Source organism: Epargyreus clarus, unplaced genomic scaffold (genome assembly GCF_041222505.1).
Source record: "Epargyreus clarus isolate Ecla_fem2 unplaced genomic scaffold, WU_Ecla_fem_2.2 ptg000003l, whole genome shotgun sequence".
Taxonomy (NCBI): domain Eukaryota; kingdom Metazoa; phylum Arthropoda; class Insecta; order Lepidoptera; family Hesperiidae; genus Epargyreus; species Epargyreus clarus.
In genome coordinates this window covers 8,800,947-8,822,667 of record NW_027332211.1, presented here as the reverse complement: position 1 = coordinate 8,822,667, position 21,721 = coordinate 8,800,947, and the positions used below count along the sequence as shown (strand labels likewise).

The 21,721-nt window shown below is 32.4% G+C and overlaps 3 protein-coding genes across 4 annotated transcripts; 2 read left to right on the top strand and 1 right to left on the bottom strand.

The window, feature by feature from the left end:
* Window positions 1-6,370: 6,370 nt before the first annotated feature.
* LOC140752878 (cilia- and flagella-associated protein 161) lies at window positions 6,371-11,995 on the bottom strand. The gene is made up of 8 exons (XM_073087228.1): window positions 11,823-11,995; window positions 10,555-10,644; window positions 10,370-10,442; window positions 9,826-9,988; window positions 9,172-9,256; window positions 8,630-8,788; window positions 8,209-8,298; window positions 6,371-6,557 (listed from the first exon to the last, which is right to left on the bottom strand). Exons 1-8 carry the CDS (start codon window positions 11,880-11,882, stop codon window positions 6,453-6,455), a joined length of 825 nt encoding a protein of 274 aa, XP_072943329.1. The 5' UTR covers window positions 11,883-11,995; the 3' UTR covers window positions 6,371-6,452.
* A 568-nt stretch (window positions 11,996-12,563) lies between these two features.
* On the top strand, window positions 12,564-14,495 carry LOC140752772 (cartilage-associated protein). Its single transcript, XM_073087125.1, has one exon. It carries the CDS (start codon window positions 13,038-13,040, stop codon window positions 14,139-14,141), a length of 1,104 nt encoding a protein of 367 aa, XP_072943226.1. The 5' UTR covers window positions 12,564-13,037; the 3' UTR covers window positions 14,142-14,495.
* Window positions 14,496-15,379: 884 nt separating this feature from the next.
* LOC140752757 (zinc finger protein 532) lies at window positions 15,380-19,465 on the top strand. 2 transcript variants are annotated; one of them, XM_073087114.1, is made up of 4 exons: window positions 15,380-15,661; window positions 16,556-16,693; window positions 16,771-18,628; window positions 19,077-19,465. In XM_073087114.1, exons 1-3 carry the CDS (start codon window positions 15,651-15,653, stop codon window positions 18,602-18,604), a joined length of 1,983 nt encoding a protein of 660 aa, XP_072943215.1. In that variant the 5' UTR covers window positions 15,380-15,650; the 3' UTR covers window positions 18,605-18,628; window positions 19,077-19,465. The 2 variants fall into 2 exon arrangements, with proteins under 2 accessions (XP_072943215.1, XP_072943207.1); XM_073087106.1 differs by having other exon boundaries at window positions 16,771-19,465.
* Window positions 19,466-21,721: the final 2,256 nt, after the last annotated feature.

Genomic DNA, 21,721 nt, shown 5'->3' with positions numbered 1-21,721 from the left:
TTGTACGTACCTACAACATGTATCAATATCATATTTCCAATTGTGTAAGACGTAGGTACTAAATAGTATCTCTGAAAATTCCTTTCCTCATCATATTTAGGATAACAATTTACTTAACACATGGTTTGGTGTTTGATTTTAGTTGATATACTTTAAAAATTATAAGTAAGAAAAAAAATAAAATTTTGCTTGGTTTCGTTTCAAATCTTTTCGGTAGAGGTAATGGTTTGATGTAGAAACCAATAATTTAATAATAATTTATTAATAATTTGTACCAAGAAACCAATAATTTGCGTTATAGAAAATAAATGCATTTCAATTTACCATTAAGTTATTATTTAATTATAAAATGATTTACATAAATTTAACTACGTAATAGGTATTTTTTAGAGTTAAATTTAACAATAGCTACATAGAACATGTTACAAACAAAATAATGTTGAATAAGGAATTTCCAGTCATGAATTATTCACATGGGAACGGTTACCGACAACGAACAACTGTACCAACAGTTCTGAAATACAAAAACATCAATTTTATTTGCGAACAAGCGATAAGGATTACAGATCGCGTGTTAATGCGGCGCGCAAATACCAAAATAAAATAAAATATAATAAAAGTGTCTATGTATGTATGTTATGACGTTTTTTATAATATAGGAGTAGCAGACGAGCATGCAGTCCACCTGATAGTAAATGGCTACTGCCGCCCATAGATATCTGCAATCAACCCCAGATAGGATTAGACATTCCTATCAAAGGTCGGCCACAGATGTACAGTAGATTAGTCGTACGTATATCTGATTTTAATTTATGTTTCAATACTAACAACACCACTTTCAAAATGCCTTATCAAATAACATTAACTGCACCCTCGCAAATTCGCAGCTCCTATATTAAGATAAAATTAAGGTGAAAAGAGGGACCAACAAATAGCACTTTACACAACACACTCGGAGGGCAGATAAATATCTTCTAGATTTAAACACCCCAGAGGGTGCGTTTCATGAGCTGTATAAGGAAATGAACTGTGAAATAGAGAGTTATCTGTATCTTTTGAAATGCATACGTTTACATCAATGTCCCACTGCTCTCCAAACTAAAAAAAATTAACCACCACGTCAATTTATTGATCTTTGGTTGTTATGATTTATCTTGGTCAGAGCCAATGGTAATTAAAAATATACTAAATAGCTTAACTATTAACTCGATTTTTCTCCTCTCCCAATAGTTGGGGAAATATTATACCCAGCAATAAAAAAAACACACTTACCTACTTATATGTAAATTCGCACATAGATACTAATATACTCATAGCATTAAATGTTTTTATTTATTTATTTATATCGATGGAATATGGCATTGTCACTGCCATATTGCCATTGCGGATTGATGAGGAAGCCTGTTAGTGGCCAAAATAGCTACTTTTCATTTACATTTTAATGAAAGCTCTTTAGAACTAACATAATATCGTTACAACAAACAACTGTATCATCTCAATTGCACTGTACGGGCCGTACGAAAACAGTTTCACAAAGCGCATACACGTAAGGGCAAACAGTGGAATAGCGCAGAGGGTGTTCAACTAGACGAGAGACTCGGTATGCGACGTGTCTTGAATGCTATCACTGCAGCCACCTCTTTTCCACTTCTTTTCAGGGCCAATATGCGCTGAAGTGTATCGAGCACTAAACGAACTTCACAGCACCTCATGAATGAACAATCGGGAAGGAAACGGCTCTGTATATAAATTTATGTTTTTATTTTATGATAGAAGTGGTAAAAGAGCATGCAATCTACTTAATGAAGACAGCCACTCTTCGTGTACATCTTTAATCAAGCTCAGATAAGATTACACTTCAACCCGAGTTTCCATTGCTATGTATATGCAAGTTAAAAGGCCTCAAAGAGTATGTCTTCATTACTCCCTTCAAACCATAACACAGCATGACTTAACACTACCGTTTAGTAAAACAGAAAAAAGTAGCAGTGCCTTCGGAGTCGAAACACGAAAGATTCTACCACCATCAATGTGAATCCATTATGTGAATATCTAAACGTTAAAAAATAAACAAAACTCTTTAGCCATTCTTATTTTATGAGTGATGTAAGATAAAATCTTCCTGGCTCAGCGTAGCGGCACTACCTCAATACTTATAACAGCCTTAAAGCAGTAACATTCCCGCTGCTATTTTCTATTTTGAAAGATGTGGCAAATTCAATTTAATAATACATGGCAAGCCAATAGCCTGAAAGCAGGAACATTTCCAATGCCATTTCCTATTTTAAAGCATATGGTGAATTCGATTTAGTTTTACAAGTTATTCCACAATAACGTAAATCACTCAGATGTAGTAAAACTTTCGTAATCAAGTTCAAGCAGGGGAGATTTATTATTTGAAGTTAACTACAGAGGCCTTTAAATGGCATGACCCAACTAATCTGGTAGTACTCACATCCATTTGCCACCAGTGCAAAATATAAGCATTTTTTATGACAATATAATAAAAAATGGTTCTGCCTTCATTTTCATATCTATATCCCTACTTTAAATTTAAACGACAATACTTAACATAATATACATAAATCGCCTAATTTTAAAAATATACTCAACCTTTCAAAGTGATATTCCCAAAGACTTGTCTGATACTAAAACTTCGAGTAATACGGTTTGAGGCGCCTTAGGACTAATAAGTACTTTAATCTACCTCTGGCGAGTTTATATTTGCTTTGAACATGTTTGAATCAAAGTAAACATCCCATCAAAATATGAAAGATAATTTTAAACTTCATCCTTGGGAGCATTAGTCGAAAAAGGAAATACAAGTACATCAATAAACAGCATTCAATTCTGAAATTGCAATCGTCTACGAAAGCGAATTCGAGGGCTTTATAAAGCTCTGCCTTAAAATCATAAAATACACATCAGATTTCCAAAGCCCTTATAATTACATCATATTACTTTCAAGCTATACGGGAAAATAGAAGACCTCCAAATACATTAAGCGATTTTAATTCAGAACTTTCCTTTTAGGCTTCGTCGCAATTGGATAGAGTCTACGTGTAAACCTCGCCTGTATACGAACTTGAGTTTACTTTACTGAACAAATAACTCCTACTAATTACGACTCATTCTTGTTAAATTAAGCTTTCTCATTTATAGATAGTTAGGTTATTTGATAAGTGCCTGAATTTATGCCAATAAAATCGACTACTACCCATAACTATCCCACCGCTGGGCAAGGATTTTCTATCAAAGGCCACCACACTGTGCAGATTGGTTAGTATTTACACACCTTTGGGAACTTTTTTATAAGACTTTCAGGCTTTCAGTTCTATTATTATAGACGGTCCTCACGATGTTTTCTTTTGCGGTCAATCGTTTGGTCACGCTTGTCCAATACGCATAACGTGAAAATTAAAAAAAGGCCGGAGATTCGGACATCTATTTAGATGTATTTACATCATTTGGATGGGCCGTCGGTTTGACCGGGAATCGCCCCCGGTACATACTGTCAAACTGGTGCAGCGACCGCTCCGTCACGCAGATCATCATAATGACATTGTAAATCTCGCGGCGTTGTAAATTCAACATTCATTAAACGTAACACGTGTTAATAGGATTGAGCAGCTAGACAGAAATGAATCCCATTACGTAATTAGTGCGGAAATGTAGCAACCACTATATCAGGTTTAATGATATTATTCATTTAACATTTTCCATTCAGCCCTGAGTAGTACTTACGGAAACAATGGCATCGGTCTACCATTAAGACTTTCGTCTGCGACGTTGATAATACTTTTAAATGGGTTCTTGTAACGAAGCATATGACTTATTCATGTTCTCCAAGGTGACGTAAAGTTGGAAGTCTTTAGATTTCGTTCTGTATAATAAACGAGTCAATAACGAAGGGGGTGTCTAGTACGCACCGCTGTCTTCTCCTGTAATGATCCAATCGATAACTTCAATAACATTTACATTAATGATATCTACTTTCCTGTGATGTTTATCTTGTACCTTGATTTATTCATATCCTTGGTTTCGTGAGACGAAGTAAACTTAGGTCGATTAATAAGAGTGGTTCAACGTGTTACAGTTTATCTAGTCATTGCTATCTACTAGAATTTACCTACCTACCTACCTAGGAATACCTACCTAATATTATAAATCCTATCCTTACTAATATTATAAATCCGAAAGTAACCCTGTCTGTCTGTCTGGTTGTCTCTTCTTCACGCCTAAACCACTGGTTCAGTGGTTTAGGCGTTTTAATGAAATTTTGTACAAAGATAGTCTGAGACCCGACAAAGGACATAGGATAGTTTAGGATAGTAGGACAAAAAAAACGATTATTTTAATCGATATTAGTAAGGATTGAATCATAAACTATGTATTTCATCAAGTGATGATCTTTAGCAAAGTTGTTGTCCATGAGCTCACGAAGGTTCCAGAGTTGGTTCGACCAATTTTCGCCAGATGGCGCCACTGTCATTTCAATGAAGGTACGAATTTTCAGTTTTATGTATGTTAGTATGTCATATTATTTTCTTTTAAACGCGGGCGAAACTAGCAAATATATACCTAGGAATTTACCTACTAAGCAGTAGGTAGATAACGCTTTCTACACTCACAGCCCCACACTAGTATTCCCAGTGTCGTGGATGCCATGAACACACATAGACAAATACACACCCAAAACCAAAAACCGAAATCTAAATTCATCATTTAGATATCTGTCTGGCCGGGGATCGAATCCGGGGTCCTTTGCGCGTCAGAGCAGTATGGTAACCGCTTCGCCACGCGAGTCGTCAAACACGCGGGTACGTATACAAGACACCTGACTAACTTATAAGGGTGTTAACACACGAGCGACATTGAATAGATGGTTGCTGGCGACGGACGGAGACAATCTGTGACTGTCGAAGCCGGTTCGGCGCGGGCTGTTGTTCGTGTATTATCTCCTTTAGACGGACAGACAGCGGAGGCTTAGTAATAGGATGCCTCTTTTACCCTTTGGGTACGGAATCCTAAAAATATTTTTGACGTTTATTTAGCTTGGTCCATCCCTAGCGAAAAACACCAACCGGTTATTTAATTACAAGGTATGAGAAAGGGTGAGTTTGTCACCCTTACTTCAAGGGTCTTCTTAGTGTGAAGTAAAAACTGTTATGATTTCATTTCAAAAAAGGACATGAGGACAGGATCGCGCGCGAAAGTTTTTATAAATATGATGAAATGGATCTTCAAACTGTTTCCGAAAAAGTAAACTTGTAACTCTTCACTACATTTTTCTATAAATCGAAAATTGATTTAATAAAATTTAAAATAAATATTTCTAAAATGTTTCTAAAATATAAATATTAATATTTAGATACAAGCTATTGATATCAGTTTTACAATATCTGACCATTTAAATTTAGTTAATTCGACTCTATTGAATTATATTTGCAATTTCTGTTATCCTACTATTAGCATTTAAAAGATGTAGATTTCGTTTATATGGCACAATTTTTCACAAAAACTATTGGACCGATTCCAACAGATATTACATTGTAAAAACAATTGGTCAAGCCCGAGTCGCACTCGCGTCATAGATAAGTAAAGATACTTCGCCGCCTTGAAATTGAACGAAGCCAAAAACGGCTTATAGTAAGTTCTTTTTTTTAATTCTTGACAAATAAAAACATGTTTAGAGAAAATTTACGAATAAATAACTAATACTGCGCAATTTACATAATAAATAAATATTTCAAATATTTTAGGGACATTTTAACACTGAGACGTGGCAAAACTTTTTTATGCAACTATTTCAATTCTCAAAACTGGGTACATTTTCTTGTTAGGAGTGAGTAATCTTTACTAATCTATGACTCGCGTAGAGTGGGTCACCTTACATTCTGTATAAGAAATCAATTAATTTTAAGATTGTAAGCATTTTTATACATAAGTACTAATAGTACATTATTTCATTTCAAGTTGGAATATAATGAAAAAGAAATAAATACCACATTATGTTTATATATAAATTATTTGAAATAGAGCTTACAAAGCTAGAGCCTCGACAGCTTTGAGCATTACATTCGGCCATTACATATTACCTACATGCAAAAGTAAGCTTCATTCTTTTCTATAAGTGTTAGGAAAGAAGTGTAAATAAATAAGACATAAACATCACACTAAAACATAAAAAATAAACAACTTATTTTAGGTACTATCGGCTCCATAAATGAAAATCTCTTTTTTTAGAATACTTTATTACGTACAATAAATTAATAAACATCATCACGAATAAAATTACAATATAAACATATCGCATATTTAATTTAAAGACATACCTACCGGATTAAATTTCTGAACAATCCAAAACCGTATTTTCATAATTAATTAAAATTTTAATCAATGTTCTAATGCATAAACTGTGTTGCGGCTGGTGGCTCGTTCTCATTTAAAGTTTACTCCTTACTTTTGGTTTCCACGTCGCTAACTAGTGTGAAGATATTCTCCGCAGTAAACCGCTTATGAATATCAATGTAGTTGCGACATGTTACTCCGCACTCCTGTTTATTCAAATATTCAATTTAATTATTATGGTAACAACTCTGCGCTAAATTAAATTACGAATGCGTTTGTAAATGATAAAAACGGTAAATGATTTTTTTTTTGTAACGACGCAGTATGTAGGTAGACCATCTGATGAAAGCCCATGGAGATCTCGGTTTGACCATAGAACTCCAAATGGAAAAATAATCGTATTTGAAATATCTAAAAAACGTATTACAGCGGACAAAATTGGTTGATAATGAAATGGACACTGATTGACAGTTCGTTAAAGGAAACATCGGGGAAACAAGTTGAAAAAACATGAATGTAATATTCAGTTCTTGGTTAATACGACAGTCAGTGCTTAAGAACAGCAAACTACCAACTTCGATGGATAAGCCGTAGGAATAGTTATGCCGCATAAGGAATAAATAACCAATGCAAAAATAAAGCATTTTACATACGAAACGTTTCCAAAATTTCAGAAACATAATTTAGACGTGCTTAGTTTATATTTAAAGTGACGAGACTCTTTGACTAACTGGAAACATGCAGATTATGTCTAACGAAAGAGATTGCGTTTAATATTCGGTACAGTTACTCGTATAACGTTTAGGTTAAGTTCATATAATACGAACTAAAACATACAGATTACAGAATATAAACGGAACAGAAAAGGCATATTCTTTTTATAAAATCGGTTCTATAATTTAACTATGAACTAACAAATACAGGTACATCCTCGTTTATAATATTAGTACCTATATATTTTCCAATTTAGAAATCCTAGCTATATCTACCAGCCTATCGTCGTGCTTTACCAGACATTAATTGGTCTGGTTCCTAAGTAAACGGCCCAATATTCGCCTGGATAATTAATTTTATACCCTTTGATAGCTGAGCTACAGGTATCAAATTAAAAATTTATCTTTAATAAAATTCCTCCTACATTGTAATATATTTTAAACAATAAGGACTGGTGTGGTACTAGCAAGGATAAAACGATCGTATAGTACCTATATATATATATATATATATATATATATATATATATATATATATATATTTTTTTTTTTTTTTTTTTTTTATAGTATAAGAGTAGCAGACAAGCATGCAGTCCACCTGATGGTAAGTGGCTACTGCCGCCCATGGACATCTGTAATCAACCCCAGATAGGATTAGATATTCCTAACTGAGGTCGGCCACAGATGCGCCGCTACCCCTGAGGACTAAACTGGAACGCCTCGGAAAAGTCTGTCTCCCTTACCACACCCTTCAAAACGGAACACAGCAGTGCCTAACACTGCCGTTATTAGGTAGAAATAGGTGTGGCGGTGGTGCCGCCGGAGTCGAACCACAAAGGGTTCTACCACCTTCAGAACAAATTAAGGTACCTATATAAATATTAAGCGCATTAAGTAGAATATTTCCGCCAGGCAGACAATCTGCATATCGCCAGAGTTAGTAGAGTAGAAAAAATATGTGAGAACTGTCACACTTATCTAAAATCCTTTTTTACGACGTTACTATATCCTCTCCTATGTACTCGTAGCTCTCATAGCTTTTGTTTGACTTTGTTTTATAATATAAGTATTGTTGGCCTGCGTAAATTAATTTTTACCTTATTTAAGAGAAAGATAAATGTTAATTGATAAGTTGGATACTCACAGGGCCGAAAAATGTCTGCATCCAATTCTGATTCATAACACACAGGCTCTTGTCGGTAACGCAATTTTTAATTATAAGCTTAGCACCAGTCTGAAATATTGCAAATAACATTACTTAATTGAAATGCGTAATAGTAAATCTTGTATCTAATAACTGAATAGTTTATGAGATACGAATAAATGTTAAGACATACGATCATTTTAAATAGATGTTTCAATAGCTAATTAATAACCTCTTATTTAAATTATTTAAAACAATCTTTATCAACCTACATAGTTATGCACGGGTCTATATATTTTCCTTCGGGAACACTACTACGGTAATTATTTAAAGTATTAGATCTTTATAATGCGCTACAAAAATCTATAAAGGGAAACGTTCATCTTACAACGAGCTTGTTAAATTACGACAATTTTCTTACCTTAATTGGGCTGCCTAGCCCTTCAAGCCGGTCGCATGGCAAAAGGGGCATAGAGGTCCACCGACAATTGGTATCCTTAGTAGCACATAGCCTAATTGGCATGCGGTCAGCTGGACCAGGTACACCCTCAGGTGTATATCGCACGTACAGTGGTGCTGCCTGAACGGTTAATACTTATTTTAGACAATACCTTTGGCAAAATTAGAATTTTGGCAAAACAGTCTTCTGGCGGCAAATGTGTAGCCACTGATGATAACAGTCGTTACAAAGTGATGTCTTGTAGCTAAAAGCGATTTCTCCAAACAATTATTATTGAGAGTTCAAAATAAGTCAAAATTACTAGAACATTATAACTAATACAAAACAATGTATACGAAAAGCACCAATTATATCTACAATGTAACAAGATAAACAGTAAAATGTTTTGGACTTATGGTTTTTCATTGACATGATGTGAAGAATATATAATAATTTTAATAATAATAAAATACACAATAGGCTCGACTTGGCGGAGGCACTGCCGTGCCTCCAGATATACAAACCTCAGGTTCTCCATAATTTTCTGCCCTTAAAAGAAATTCGTCACCATATTTCATTTTCTCGCCATTTAAAGATTCATCCGCTGCACTATGAATCCAAATAAAAAACTTGATAACATACTGATATGAAATATTGTTGCCTAGAAGACGGTACCTACGTACTCTATTTGAAGTCGTCTACGGATGTACATTTTTGCAGCTGCAATTAAGTTAAAACGGCTCATATTATAATTGTCTCTCCTTGCCACACTCTACAAATAAGAATTCAGTAGGTACTTAATGAAACCAATATCAATACGAATTTTACGTGTCTGTAACTGTGGTGCCGCCGCAAGAGAACCGTAGATTTATATCTTCTTCGAAATGTCTATAATAATTTCAATTGATTACTAACTAACCTTAGAAAGTAATAATCACCTGCTTAAATCTGCATATCTGAGAGATTCATAAAAAAGAAACTCAAAGGTATGTGAAATCTACCAATACGCATATGGCCAGCGCGGTGGACTATGGCCTATTCCTTCTCACTCTGAGAGGAGACCCGTGCCCTGCAGTGGGACCATGATAGGTTGATGGTGACTAAAAAACCTCACGTAACTTACCTAAGTATCAAGAACCTTAATTCCAACGTCAAATGAATATACGTCCTAACCTAACCTGAGTATAACGAAAGTATTCCGACAGCAGGGTGTGGTGATAGGTGAAAGGGTCATCAGACAGCCATCGCTGATGTTTTGCATGAAGTCCACCTGACGCTCACTGACAAGACTTGACAACGCCAGCCCGTACTTCGACTTCCCGTCAGCGGTTTTCCCTTTACCTAATACAAGACCTTATTACTAAGAAGCGTTCTAAATAGTAACTAATTTTATTTGAGAAGGTAATAAAATTACATCCTCAAAATTGACTACTCACTACTCGACTTTGCGTCTGTAGTCAATTAGTCATCCAAATTGGTCAGTAAACTAAATGTACGTGCTCATGTATAATATAAAGGAACTAGGTACATCCAATATCTATTAATACGAGTTCCACTACTACTGTCTCCAAATATAATTAAATGGACACTGCTATAAGTACTGCAAAAGCTAGCCCTTGCTACTCCACATAAACTTTACATGCACCTTTAAGAAAAATAGAACCTCCTCTTTTATTTATATAATATTTATTAGTATTTCAGTGTATGTAAATGAGTTCCAACCTGGCATATCGGAAGCGACAACTTGAACATTATATCCAAAAAGCACAAACGTTCCACTTATAGCAAGTGGTCTCTGAAATTTAATTACGACAAAATATACCATTTCGCCCTAGTTACAAACAAATTCAATGAAGTACAATCAAGAAAAATAGAGAAATTAAAATATAATTATTCATGTAATTTACCTCCTTAAGAAGATTGCTAAAAAGTGTGCGCGATCTTTGCAACAACAATTCTCGCCTGTCGCGTTTTCTCAGGAAAATTTTAAAGTCATACTGTAAGAATAAACATATTTTATTGTAACCGTCAAATAGCACAGTACTATCTAAACTATTAAGTCTCAAGGAATTATCCATATCCTTGCCCGCTGCTACATCTGCAGAGGATATTGGAATAACCATTGCTTCAATCTATCCCTGTTCGTCACTGGAGACATCACAGACATCCATTTCTGCCTACTAATAGTAGTGTTGAGCGTAAAGCAACTGTTACTAACCTGAGCTTATATGGGGTTCATTACATATCTCCATGGGGGTAGTAACTACTTACCAGCAAGTTGACATGCTCGTTTAACTTTAGTAGTAGTACATGGCAACCTGCACTATAAGTACCAATCTGCATATATTTAGGCTAGTAAGATGGAATAGATTCTAGTATTCTCATTTTAATCATAATCATAATCATTTAATCATATTCTCATTTTAATAATATCGTTGACGAACAGGTCGTTGATGATGATGATAATGACAAACTCAAGTTCCAGTTAGATTATATCAAATGTAAAATAAAATGAACCAAGGCCCAAATATAATGCAAATATTATTATGGCAAATAAAACTAAAGTTCTCTTGTAATACGCAGCCTGGCTGCGGGAGCCAAGATGCGGCAGCCAACCAGCACAAAATAAAATAATATGAAAAGTGATTAGAACAACCAATATAATTTCCGTCTTCTATAGTAAATATCATATTAGGTAGCTATTATATCACAGCCACGGTAGATAAAATGTCTGTAAATAGTCAACATGGTTCAGTCAGATTGTTGTGAATATAAGCCGATTCCACATTATCTGACGTAATGTCCGACAATGTGGAAGCAGCTGTTTGTTTCTGTATGTAACGCAATAGGAAGCCTGGCTCTGGCAGCCATTCTGAATTGTTTTATGGACAGCTAGATTTCTTATATGAACCATTATCAAAATAATGCATGTTACATTTGCATTTGAATTATTTAGTAATAATCAAAGGATTAACTTATTTTAATCGATAAATCAAATACAAATAACCGAGTGTTTCTCCTGCTTTTAAAAAAGAAATCATTATTGAACGTAAAAATGTGTACTTTCAACCTGTAGTTAAATAACACAATTTAAAAGTCTAGACTTGTGCTTGTATGTATGTATTTACACAATTTTATGTCACATGTGCCTAAATATTAACTTCACATGTGTTACCTCATTTTTAAGTCTTTCCTCGCTCCAATTCCCTACCAGCACAGTGTTACTGTATGTCATATTATTTTAACTTCTTATTTATTTTTAACTAGTTTATTTTAACGGATAAAATAATCGGTCACAAATATGTAACGATATTGGCAGTGATAATATGTCAAATCCATAGCAAAAAAAAAAACATCTGGACCCCAAATAATAAGCAGCCAATATTAAAATATCGAAACTTATGAAGTGCACAATCAAAATATGTTGTAATTTCTTAATAATCATACGAATAACGAGAGTTATTTTCACTTTTTATTCATTAAGTTACTGTCCTTATTAATTAAGGATTGATTTTGTAATAAAAATAGACAACTCAGCAGTGGCTAAGGTCCTTGGAGGCCCAATGTGGTAAGTTGAACGAAGCCCCAGTCCTTTCAGAAACATTGCTCCTGATGAACTTTTTTAATGACGCACTGATTTTTAGTTCGGAAGGGTTAGTAAATGTATTTTAAAGTCCCCTAGGTCCATAGAGGCCATAGAGGAGATCGATTTTTGTACAATCGATTCTAGATTTACCTAGATCGATTTTTGTAAATCGATTCTCATTTTTTTTGTGAATCGATTTATAAAACTTCAATTCGATGAATTTAAAAATCTATCTTTTTACTAGTAATTTTAACAGTTGACTATAACAGCGTCATTTGTCAATTTTGTGTCCAATTCAATTTTTATATTGACATTGACAGCCGTCAATTCGATCTAAGAATTTTAGATGGCGGTTGAAGTTTATTATTTTAAAACGAGGTCATTGTACATAGTGATACGTTTTACAGCCGCAGGTCATTAGTTCACATAAACATTCTGTATATATCTACAGCGTGCCGCGTGTTCTATATTCCCATTCTATCTTCCGGTGACGTTGTATCTGATACTTGTATATCAGTTTACACGTTCCTTGTGTATTAACGTTGTATAGAAAATAATTTTATTTCTTTTAATTAATTGTCTAGTTTGGATTCAGTACGATCTAAATATGAATCTCTATAAATAAGAGCGTTGTTTCGATCCTCTCCTAGTGATAACATTACTCTTTTCTAGTGTTCCCGAAAGTGAATCCCAATTCTCAGTTAAGAAAATCAAGTTAGCTCAGCTTTATTGGGGCAGTCAAAAATAACCGTTTAATAAAATTGAAAAATATACATTTTTTATTATATAGATAAGCAATAAAGAATGGCGACATATTTAAAGTTGATAATTCTATTTATGTGCAGCATTTCAATGTGCAGTTCACTTAAGTTTGCATCGTTGGATAAAACGTATGATAGAGGTGTAAAAGCCTACAACCAGGAAAGATGGTCGGAGTGCATAGTGCAATTCGAAGAGTCATTACATTTGTACAAACTTTACAAGTCAATAATTGTCAACTGTAGACTCAAGTGTAAATCACATAATTTTGAACCAACAATAAAAGAAAGTATGGAGGACTTGCATATATTTGAAATGTTCTTTAATATGCGAGATTGTTTAACAAAGTGTCAGACTCAAGGTTTTAATGATGTTCACATCTATGGCAATGTATCTGATTCTGTCATTGATAACCTACAGACAAAGAAGCCTTATGAATATCTACACATATGCTACTTCCAAATGTATGCCTTGCCCAAGGCTGCCTCTGCAGCCTACACCTACTACCTAGCAAATCCTCATGAAGAAACAATGAAAAATAATGTGGAATACTATGTCGAACAGCCAGAAGTTGATGCCAAGGAAGTAATTGATCTTGAAAGTGAAGACTACAAAGTTTTGTACCAGCTTGGTCTCAAAGCATATCAACAGAAGAAATGGGGCGAGACAGTAGCAAATTTAGAGGAATCACTAACTGGTTATCTCACTTGGGAGAACACTTGTCGTGCTGAATGTGAGAGGCAGCCTGAACAGGAAGCATCACCGGAATTTGCCATAACAATTTCAAACTATATGGCATCTCTTTTGATATGTCGGCAAAAATGTCAAGATGAATTAAAGCCACAATATGAATCTGGAGTTCAGTATTTGTCTGATGTACTTAATTATCTACAAATAAGTTATTATCATTTGGATAGAATTCAGGATGCAGCTAAAACTGTATCTAGCTTTCTTAAACTGCTACCCACTGATGAAGATATGTTAGAAAACAAGCTTATATATGAAAGTCTTGTAGATAAAGATTCTTTCGTAGAAAGATCAGACATTGCTTATTATTTGAAAAGAGATCAATATGAAAAAAAGCTATTGAATTTTTTTCTTCAAGGAAATGATAATACTGATAAGACAAATACCAATGAAATCATTTGAAATATGAATTTGTTATAATTGCCAGAATCATAATATATAAAATCTAATTAAATACTTATTCAAATACTTTACTTTACCTATAAGATGTTTCTTAAGTAACATAAGTTTTATTTTGTATAACTTTGCTAATATATAATATAAAGTGGCTATATCAAAATTGTAACCACATGTGAAATTAGTGTGATATATTAACTAAGCATACCTATTTCTAAACTTTATATACCAAATACTTATGTAATATTGTAAGTTCCTTATAAAAACCAAAGCATTTATCATAGTTGATAAGATTTTTTAATAATTCTTTTTTATATTTTTATAATACTTGTTTGAATTAAATTCCCTCAATTTAATACATCATGGCTATTTATTGCTTTAAAACATATTCGAGACCCATTTTAATTGATATTACATAATCATAGTCCCCAATGATTAGCTATCAACTCAAAAAGTAATATTAACATTCGAATTGAATCTCTTACGTTTTTCTATTGCAGTATGTATCTAATAATTGCCACACGAAACAAAATAATTCATTTCAGTAGTATAGACGATAATCTTATTATGGAATTTTAAATCATAAATTAACTAAGTTAATGATGAATTAATAAATTGTATTAATATAATTATTTTAAAATTATTTGAAAGCAAGTTTGAATTAATGATAATTGTAGAAACGATAAAATTTCATAAAATATACCAAAAATCGATTAATGTTAAAATCGATTACATTATGCAAAGATCGAGTACTTATACATTTACATAAAACGAAGATATTTCTTACTGCTTATTACTTAAATTCGTTTGTTATAGGTGATTTTATTTTAAATTATATCACAAAATTTAACTACTCTAAGAATTCAAATGAAAAATATGTAGTAAACATCTGTAACAAATCTGAATATATATATTGATATAGACTATTTGGAATAATACGAATATATATTTGGATTGTATTATATATATTTTGATTGTTTTTAATTATTGTATATAATTGACTATTTCAGTTTGTTACGACGAATAAAATCGATTTTAAACAATCGGTGCCGAAAAATCCGCCGGTATTGACAATTGGAAATTTGGATTGTTTTACGATCAAATTAGTAATATATCGATGATTACGATATTAACTTTTATTTGAATTGATAAAATTGTTCTTGTAAATAATTTATTTGTTTATTAAATATGTTAAAAGTAAAAATAATCGTTAAAAATAGTGATTTTTAGCATTGGCGACACCAATAAGTATAAAACCATTACGTTTGGCGACACTATACCCCTCCCCTTTCTTTATAGTCTTAGATTACGTTTGTTCACTAGAGGGCGAAGTTTCCTTTTTGTTATTATAATATAATAGTTTTGCCATGTATGTTTATAAGATGTTGACTATTTGAAATGAAGTGAAGGTACGATTCATATTCTGTTACTTCCTGTAATGCAATAAATGCCTCGTAAAGGCTGCAGGCTGCTGTCATTAATTCGTTGCCAGGGGTGTTGCCATATTTAAGAAGTATGCCTAGGAGGTATGTATATTTTTATATAAAAATAAATTAATTAAAATTAGCAATTTTTATTAAATTCTCTGTTACTACCATACTTGATAAGTTAAGATAAAATTTACATGTTATAATGGAGGATATTTATAATACGTTTTTATGCACTAACGTACGTATACAAATATTAACAATTTAAGACACTGCAGGTCAATGATGTATTATGATCAAGTATCAATTAGTTTGGGCATTAATATACCTAAAGAATGTGCTGGAACACCCCATGTAAATTTTCTTATCCAGCATACTACAAAATATATCATTAAAAACATAACAACAATTATTTGATCTCAAAGATAAAAATGTATAAAAGAAATCTCACTCCTACATTCTGGTTTGATGGACCAAGCCTATATCTTTATATATGAGGTGTTCCAACACACATCTTAGTGTTCGAACCGGTCAGTTTTTCACCTTCGGTAGGATTGCAATCCTGTCTGTATTTATGGTTAAGGAAACTCTTGGCCGCAGTGACTATTCAAAATGTCATTGATGCCCAAATGCTCTATCTACGATAGACTGATCATATAACTTTTCTTAGTGCAAGATGTAGGTGCATAAGATTCCATTACCTTACGATTCTTATTTTTAGTGTCCATGATATTATAATTTGTTAACAGCTGGCATAATACCATTATATTTCTCACGTTGGACAAGTTAATTAAATGTTCAGTTATTATTTTATGTGACGCTAGTTAATTAATGTTAGCAAACTGACTTAGGTATATGGATTCGTTTTAGATTTATTTTCTATTATTTTGATATATTTCTTATGTAACTAGTTATGTTATATATATTTGCATCACCTAATAGTATTTCTTACATGACATCTTATATTAATAAATACAACATAATGCATTTCAGGAGAAATAATTTGTTTGGCACAATGGACGAGAAAATAAGCATCAAGAATTTATTGTTCACTAAAGCTATTCCAAATTACACACTGCCAGTACGGACAGATGGACGTCAATTTTTTTCATGCACAGATTGTGGTGACAGGTAATAATATGTTTTATTTAAAATGAATAAAATCTATTCTGTTAAATTGTTATTACTATTTAAAACATTTGTTTCAGATTCATCATCAAATCCAGTTATGAATATCATGTCAACCGCAAGTCTTTGAAGATCACATATGTATGCAGATATTGTAATGAAGAAAAAACTTTCTATAATAGATGTAATCTACTATGTCACATTAGATCTCATGTATTTAAAACTGCTACCATCAATATCAGTGACATAAAAATTGAACCACTGCCGCTTAGTGACTTCAATTATCAAAATAGGACAACTTGTGAAAATGAAGTTCCTTTGCCAACCCCAACAGTCAACAACACCCTCAAAAATCAAGATATACATACTGAGGCCCAAAAAGAAGATCAAACTATGTCTAATGTTATTTGCTTTGACTGTAAAAAAAATATCTATCATACAGGCATTTTTTACAAAGACAGGGAAAGGCATTATATGGAATATACCAACTCTCTTTACTCATGTCCTGTATGCCTAATGTCATTATTTACACAATGTGCATTAAAATGTCATATAAGGCTCCATTTAAAAGAACCTCCATTTTATTGCCCAGAATGTGGTATTCATTTGGGAAATAAGATCCTTGTGTATCCCTACTCTCATGACTGTGAGAGTTTTAAGATGATGAGAGCTACTGCTAAACTTATGTGCTTAGTGAAAAATTGTTCAAAAATATTTCATCCAAATGGAATTGCTAAACACTTAAAAACTCATTTAAAAAAAGTTTACAAATGCTCATCTTGTAGTGTCGCCTGTTATAAATTACCAAATATGTTAAAACATTTTAAAACGCACAAGACCAAAGTCTTAAAACTACTAGAATTTTTTCAGTGTGAAATGTGTCCGGGTAGATTAGTCATTCCAAATCAAATTGATAGACATTTAAAAACTCACGAAAAACAAATTGTGCACGATGTTTATCCGTGCTGGACTTGTGGAGCGACCTTTAAATTAGCTAAAAGTTTAATACAACACCAAATTGTTAAACATTCAGATGTAGATTTAAAAAACATTTATGGGGAAAATTCGCAAGAACCCACAGAAAGTGTTCCATACTATAATCTAAAAACCCGGTCATGTTACAGCCTCGACAAAAACTGCGAGAATTGTTTAAATAATTTTATATCTCGGCATTCCTCCAACAAAAAGGATACGGTGAATCAACATTCATGTACCTGTAACAGAGATGATATGTCACAGACTCAGGCGTATATAGTGTGTCATATATGCAAACTTCAAGTAATTCTAGATTGGGCTTTGATTAAGACACATTATGCTACATACCATAATGAACATAAATGTTTAGATGCTAAAATTGTCATCAATAAATTAGATATAAATCAGTACAAAAAGGGCATTGTCAGCGTAAATAAACGTAAGAAAGTAAAGCGAGAAAAAAAAGTTATTAACAATGTAACTGAATTAGGGAAAGGATCAGGAAAAAATACATCTAAAAGTGGGTCACATACAGGTGACTTTGTTTGTAACAAATGTGGTGAAGGCTATGAAAATAAGATGTTGTTAGAAACACATATGATCACTCATAAGGATCCATTTATGGCGTACCAGTGTATGGAGTGTGGGGAAAGTTTCATAGCGAAGGGCTCATTTTCAACCCATCTATTGTTAAAACATGGAATAAATAATGTAAACGAGTACATTGATCAAAAAAAGTGTTACAATGAAGGTGCCTTACATGCTAATTTACAAACGCCTAATAATATCGACGAAAGTGCTCCTGTTAAGGAAAATCAATGTAACATTTGTAGAGAAGAATTTAGTGACTCTACCGAATTTAAGAAACATTTTAGAGTTCATGGAATGGCATTTTTAATGAGGAATAGTAATATGGCTGTAAGCCCTGAGAAACAATAAAGCAGGGAAAATTTTATAAGGTACCTATATCGTATGGTTAATAATTTTATTGAATGAATTCACCAAAATAATAATTCATTCAATAATCATTATACCCATTTTTTGTTAAATTCTAAATACATATATATGTCATATTATATTTTCAGTAAGTATACCTCTGAATCTTATGGCAAAATAAAAATGTTTAATGATACTTTATTTAACGTCGGTTTAATTATAACTATAGGCATAACTTGCATTCCCACTAGTCTATATCTCTATGTACTTTTAAAACTATATCTTCATATAACCGATAATATTATACACAGTCGTTAAATAACTAAATAAGGACTCTAAGGCAATATTATGTTACGTTCGCTTAACATATTATTCATTACAGTAATACTTACAAGTTAATAGTTACATTTTATCACGTTCTTAAAATAAATGTATGTACCTTTATATTATGAGCAAAACAACTTGCCGTAGGTACAGCAAGACTCGGTGATGCGTTGTATATTCTTACCACTTGACCACGCCCATAATTTGAAGACTGCGATTGTTTCCTGTCCACCCAGCTGCCTGCAGAGGTTCTAAGCTGAGATGCAAACTTCTACATATGTTATATTGTTATTCTGAAACACGTTAATTTTTCACCCCTAAATATGTATGTAATATGTAATAGGGCACATTATTTTTAAGAATATTGAAGTTTTTATTTAAATTTGATTTATTAATGTAAACGAATTAATGGCCCATCCTGTAAATTTTGCCTGTATTTAATATAGGTTTAAGTTAATATAGACAATATGACATGTATATATTTTAAAGGTTCTCTTATTATTAGTAGTGTAAATAAAATATACTCCTTCGTTTTCTTTACTTTCTCGTATATTTTAAACGTACCTAAGATAATTATGAATTTCCTGGGTAGGTACACTCGTTACTTTTTTTATTATCAACAAATACTATCGAATAGCTCATTTCATTTTTTTAAGGCAGAAGCAACTTTTCTCAGTTGCTTCTGCCACTCATTGATATTTGTAATCAACCCCACATAAGATTACATTCCTACCTGAGGTTGGAACGTCACACAGAACGTCACACTGTTGTTATTAGGCAGAAATAAGTATTGTGGTGAGGCCACCATATCTAAGGACATAGGATTCTATAATCTTCAAATGTATGAAATGTAAGAACCATAATATTCCAAAAGCTATGTAGCGAATTAAAAACTATTATTATAAGATTAAATTTATTTTTATAATCTACAAACATTAAATAAATATAACTGCCAAATTATTAGGTACATACATAAGTAACTTAAAGTTTTATATTAAACGGTGTGATCTCACATACTATCAAAAACACCTGAATCTTACAGTGTCATATGTAGGAATAATTATAATCTCGATGTAAGTATGTAGATACTATAATGAGACCAGCTATGAAGGGAAGTCAACCTTACATTAAATTTTTACAGACAGAATTTGATGCAGCTTACATCTTGTCAATACATAATCATCACGCATTATGCGCAAATAATCACTTTTTCAAATATTTAACTGGATGAGTAAACACTACCTTAATAGTATGAGATACATCCTTACACACATATTCAGAAGTAACAAGAAATTTATCATTTACTTCAAAATTTATAACAATTTGGTTGCACATTCAATTTGACATTGTGATATACTTAATAAATAATGGTAACTTTTACATTATGTTCCTAGTCAATATAATAAGTCCATTATGGCAGAGTATCTTTTCAATCGCTAATTAGTGTGTTTTGTTTTCCCTGGACGTTGGCTTAGAAAAGGGGCAGAATTTAAATGGTGCTAGTAGGTAAAGCAAAATATATTTATAATGTTGAAATTAACACAAAAGCTCTTACAATTTGGGTTACCTCTACTAAGAGAATTGTGCACAGAATACTACCTGAGTTTAAATGGCACTTAAGGCAGAAAGCAATTCCCAAGACCTTATTTGGTGAAAAAACCCACAAATGGGACTTGAACTATTGCTTCTAGTTTTTAAACAATTAAGGCATTGTCTGGACTTCGGACGTTTTTATCTGACAACGAAATGTTCCATTATGCATCACAGTTCCAATATACTTCTTGGGGCTCCATTCCACTGTTTCTAATTTTGAGTTAATTGATGGTGAAAGAATGTGTGAGAAAATACTAAAAGTTTTCATAATAATAAAAAAGGGACGCATATAGCATGAATCTATATCAGAAACCGACAACATCTTTCATTACAATGCAAAATTCAGAACGAAAATATATAGAGCCTTTCGCAATGCACATAATGGACTTCAGGTTTCTACGTAAAAAAATTTTAACTATATCCTAAGTTTACATTTGTATACTACTTATTTCGGTACAAAAATCATCTTTTATATTATATCAATACTTATTATTATTATTAAAACGATAAATATCTTGTTATGCATCCAAGCCATAAGGGCAACGCAATGAAATGTTATAATAGACAACATACATACATGCATTGCAGTGCCGCACTGGCAAAACTGGTGACGCCTACGCAACACAGAATTTTGTGTCTTGCAACGCACAGCACTCAGCACTCCTAAGTATGTTATTAAGTTATCTTTAGAAAATTGTAGTAGGTAGTTCACAGCAAAGTAAGATAGTATTTAAAGCATTTGATGACTAATATCCACAGGTATATAATTATTACACTAATTTAAACTTTGATATAATATCTGATATTGAATGATGATGTGATAAGAGTAATAGCTTTATTGTAGTAATTTTACTTGTTTTTAAAATATTTTCTAATATTATGAAACAAAGAAGATTTCTATATATACATGGTTTAATTATCAGAAATATGAGTTGTATATATTTTTTGATAAATCAGTTTCCATAACTTGATCATAGTTGGAAACTTGAAAAGTACAATCTGAAACTAATTCCAATATGGTATTTCTAATGTATTAGTAAAATTATTTAAAATATACATATATATCTAAATATAATCTTGAGCAAATAATCACATTATCATTCACTATCATTTGTGTCAATATTCAATTACATTTTATGTTAAAAATTATACAGTAGGTAGCATAAGAAATAGTTCAGTAATTATTTAAAAACATTTTCAGTC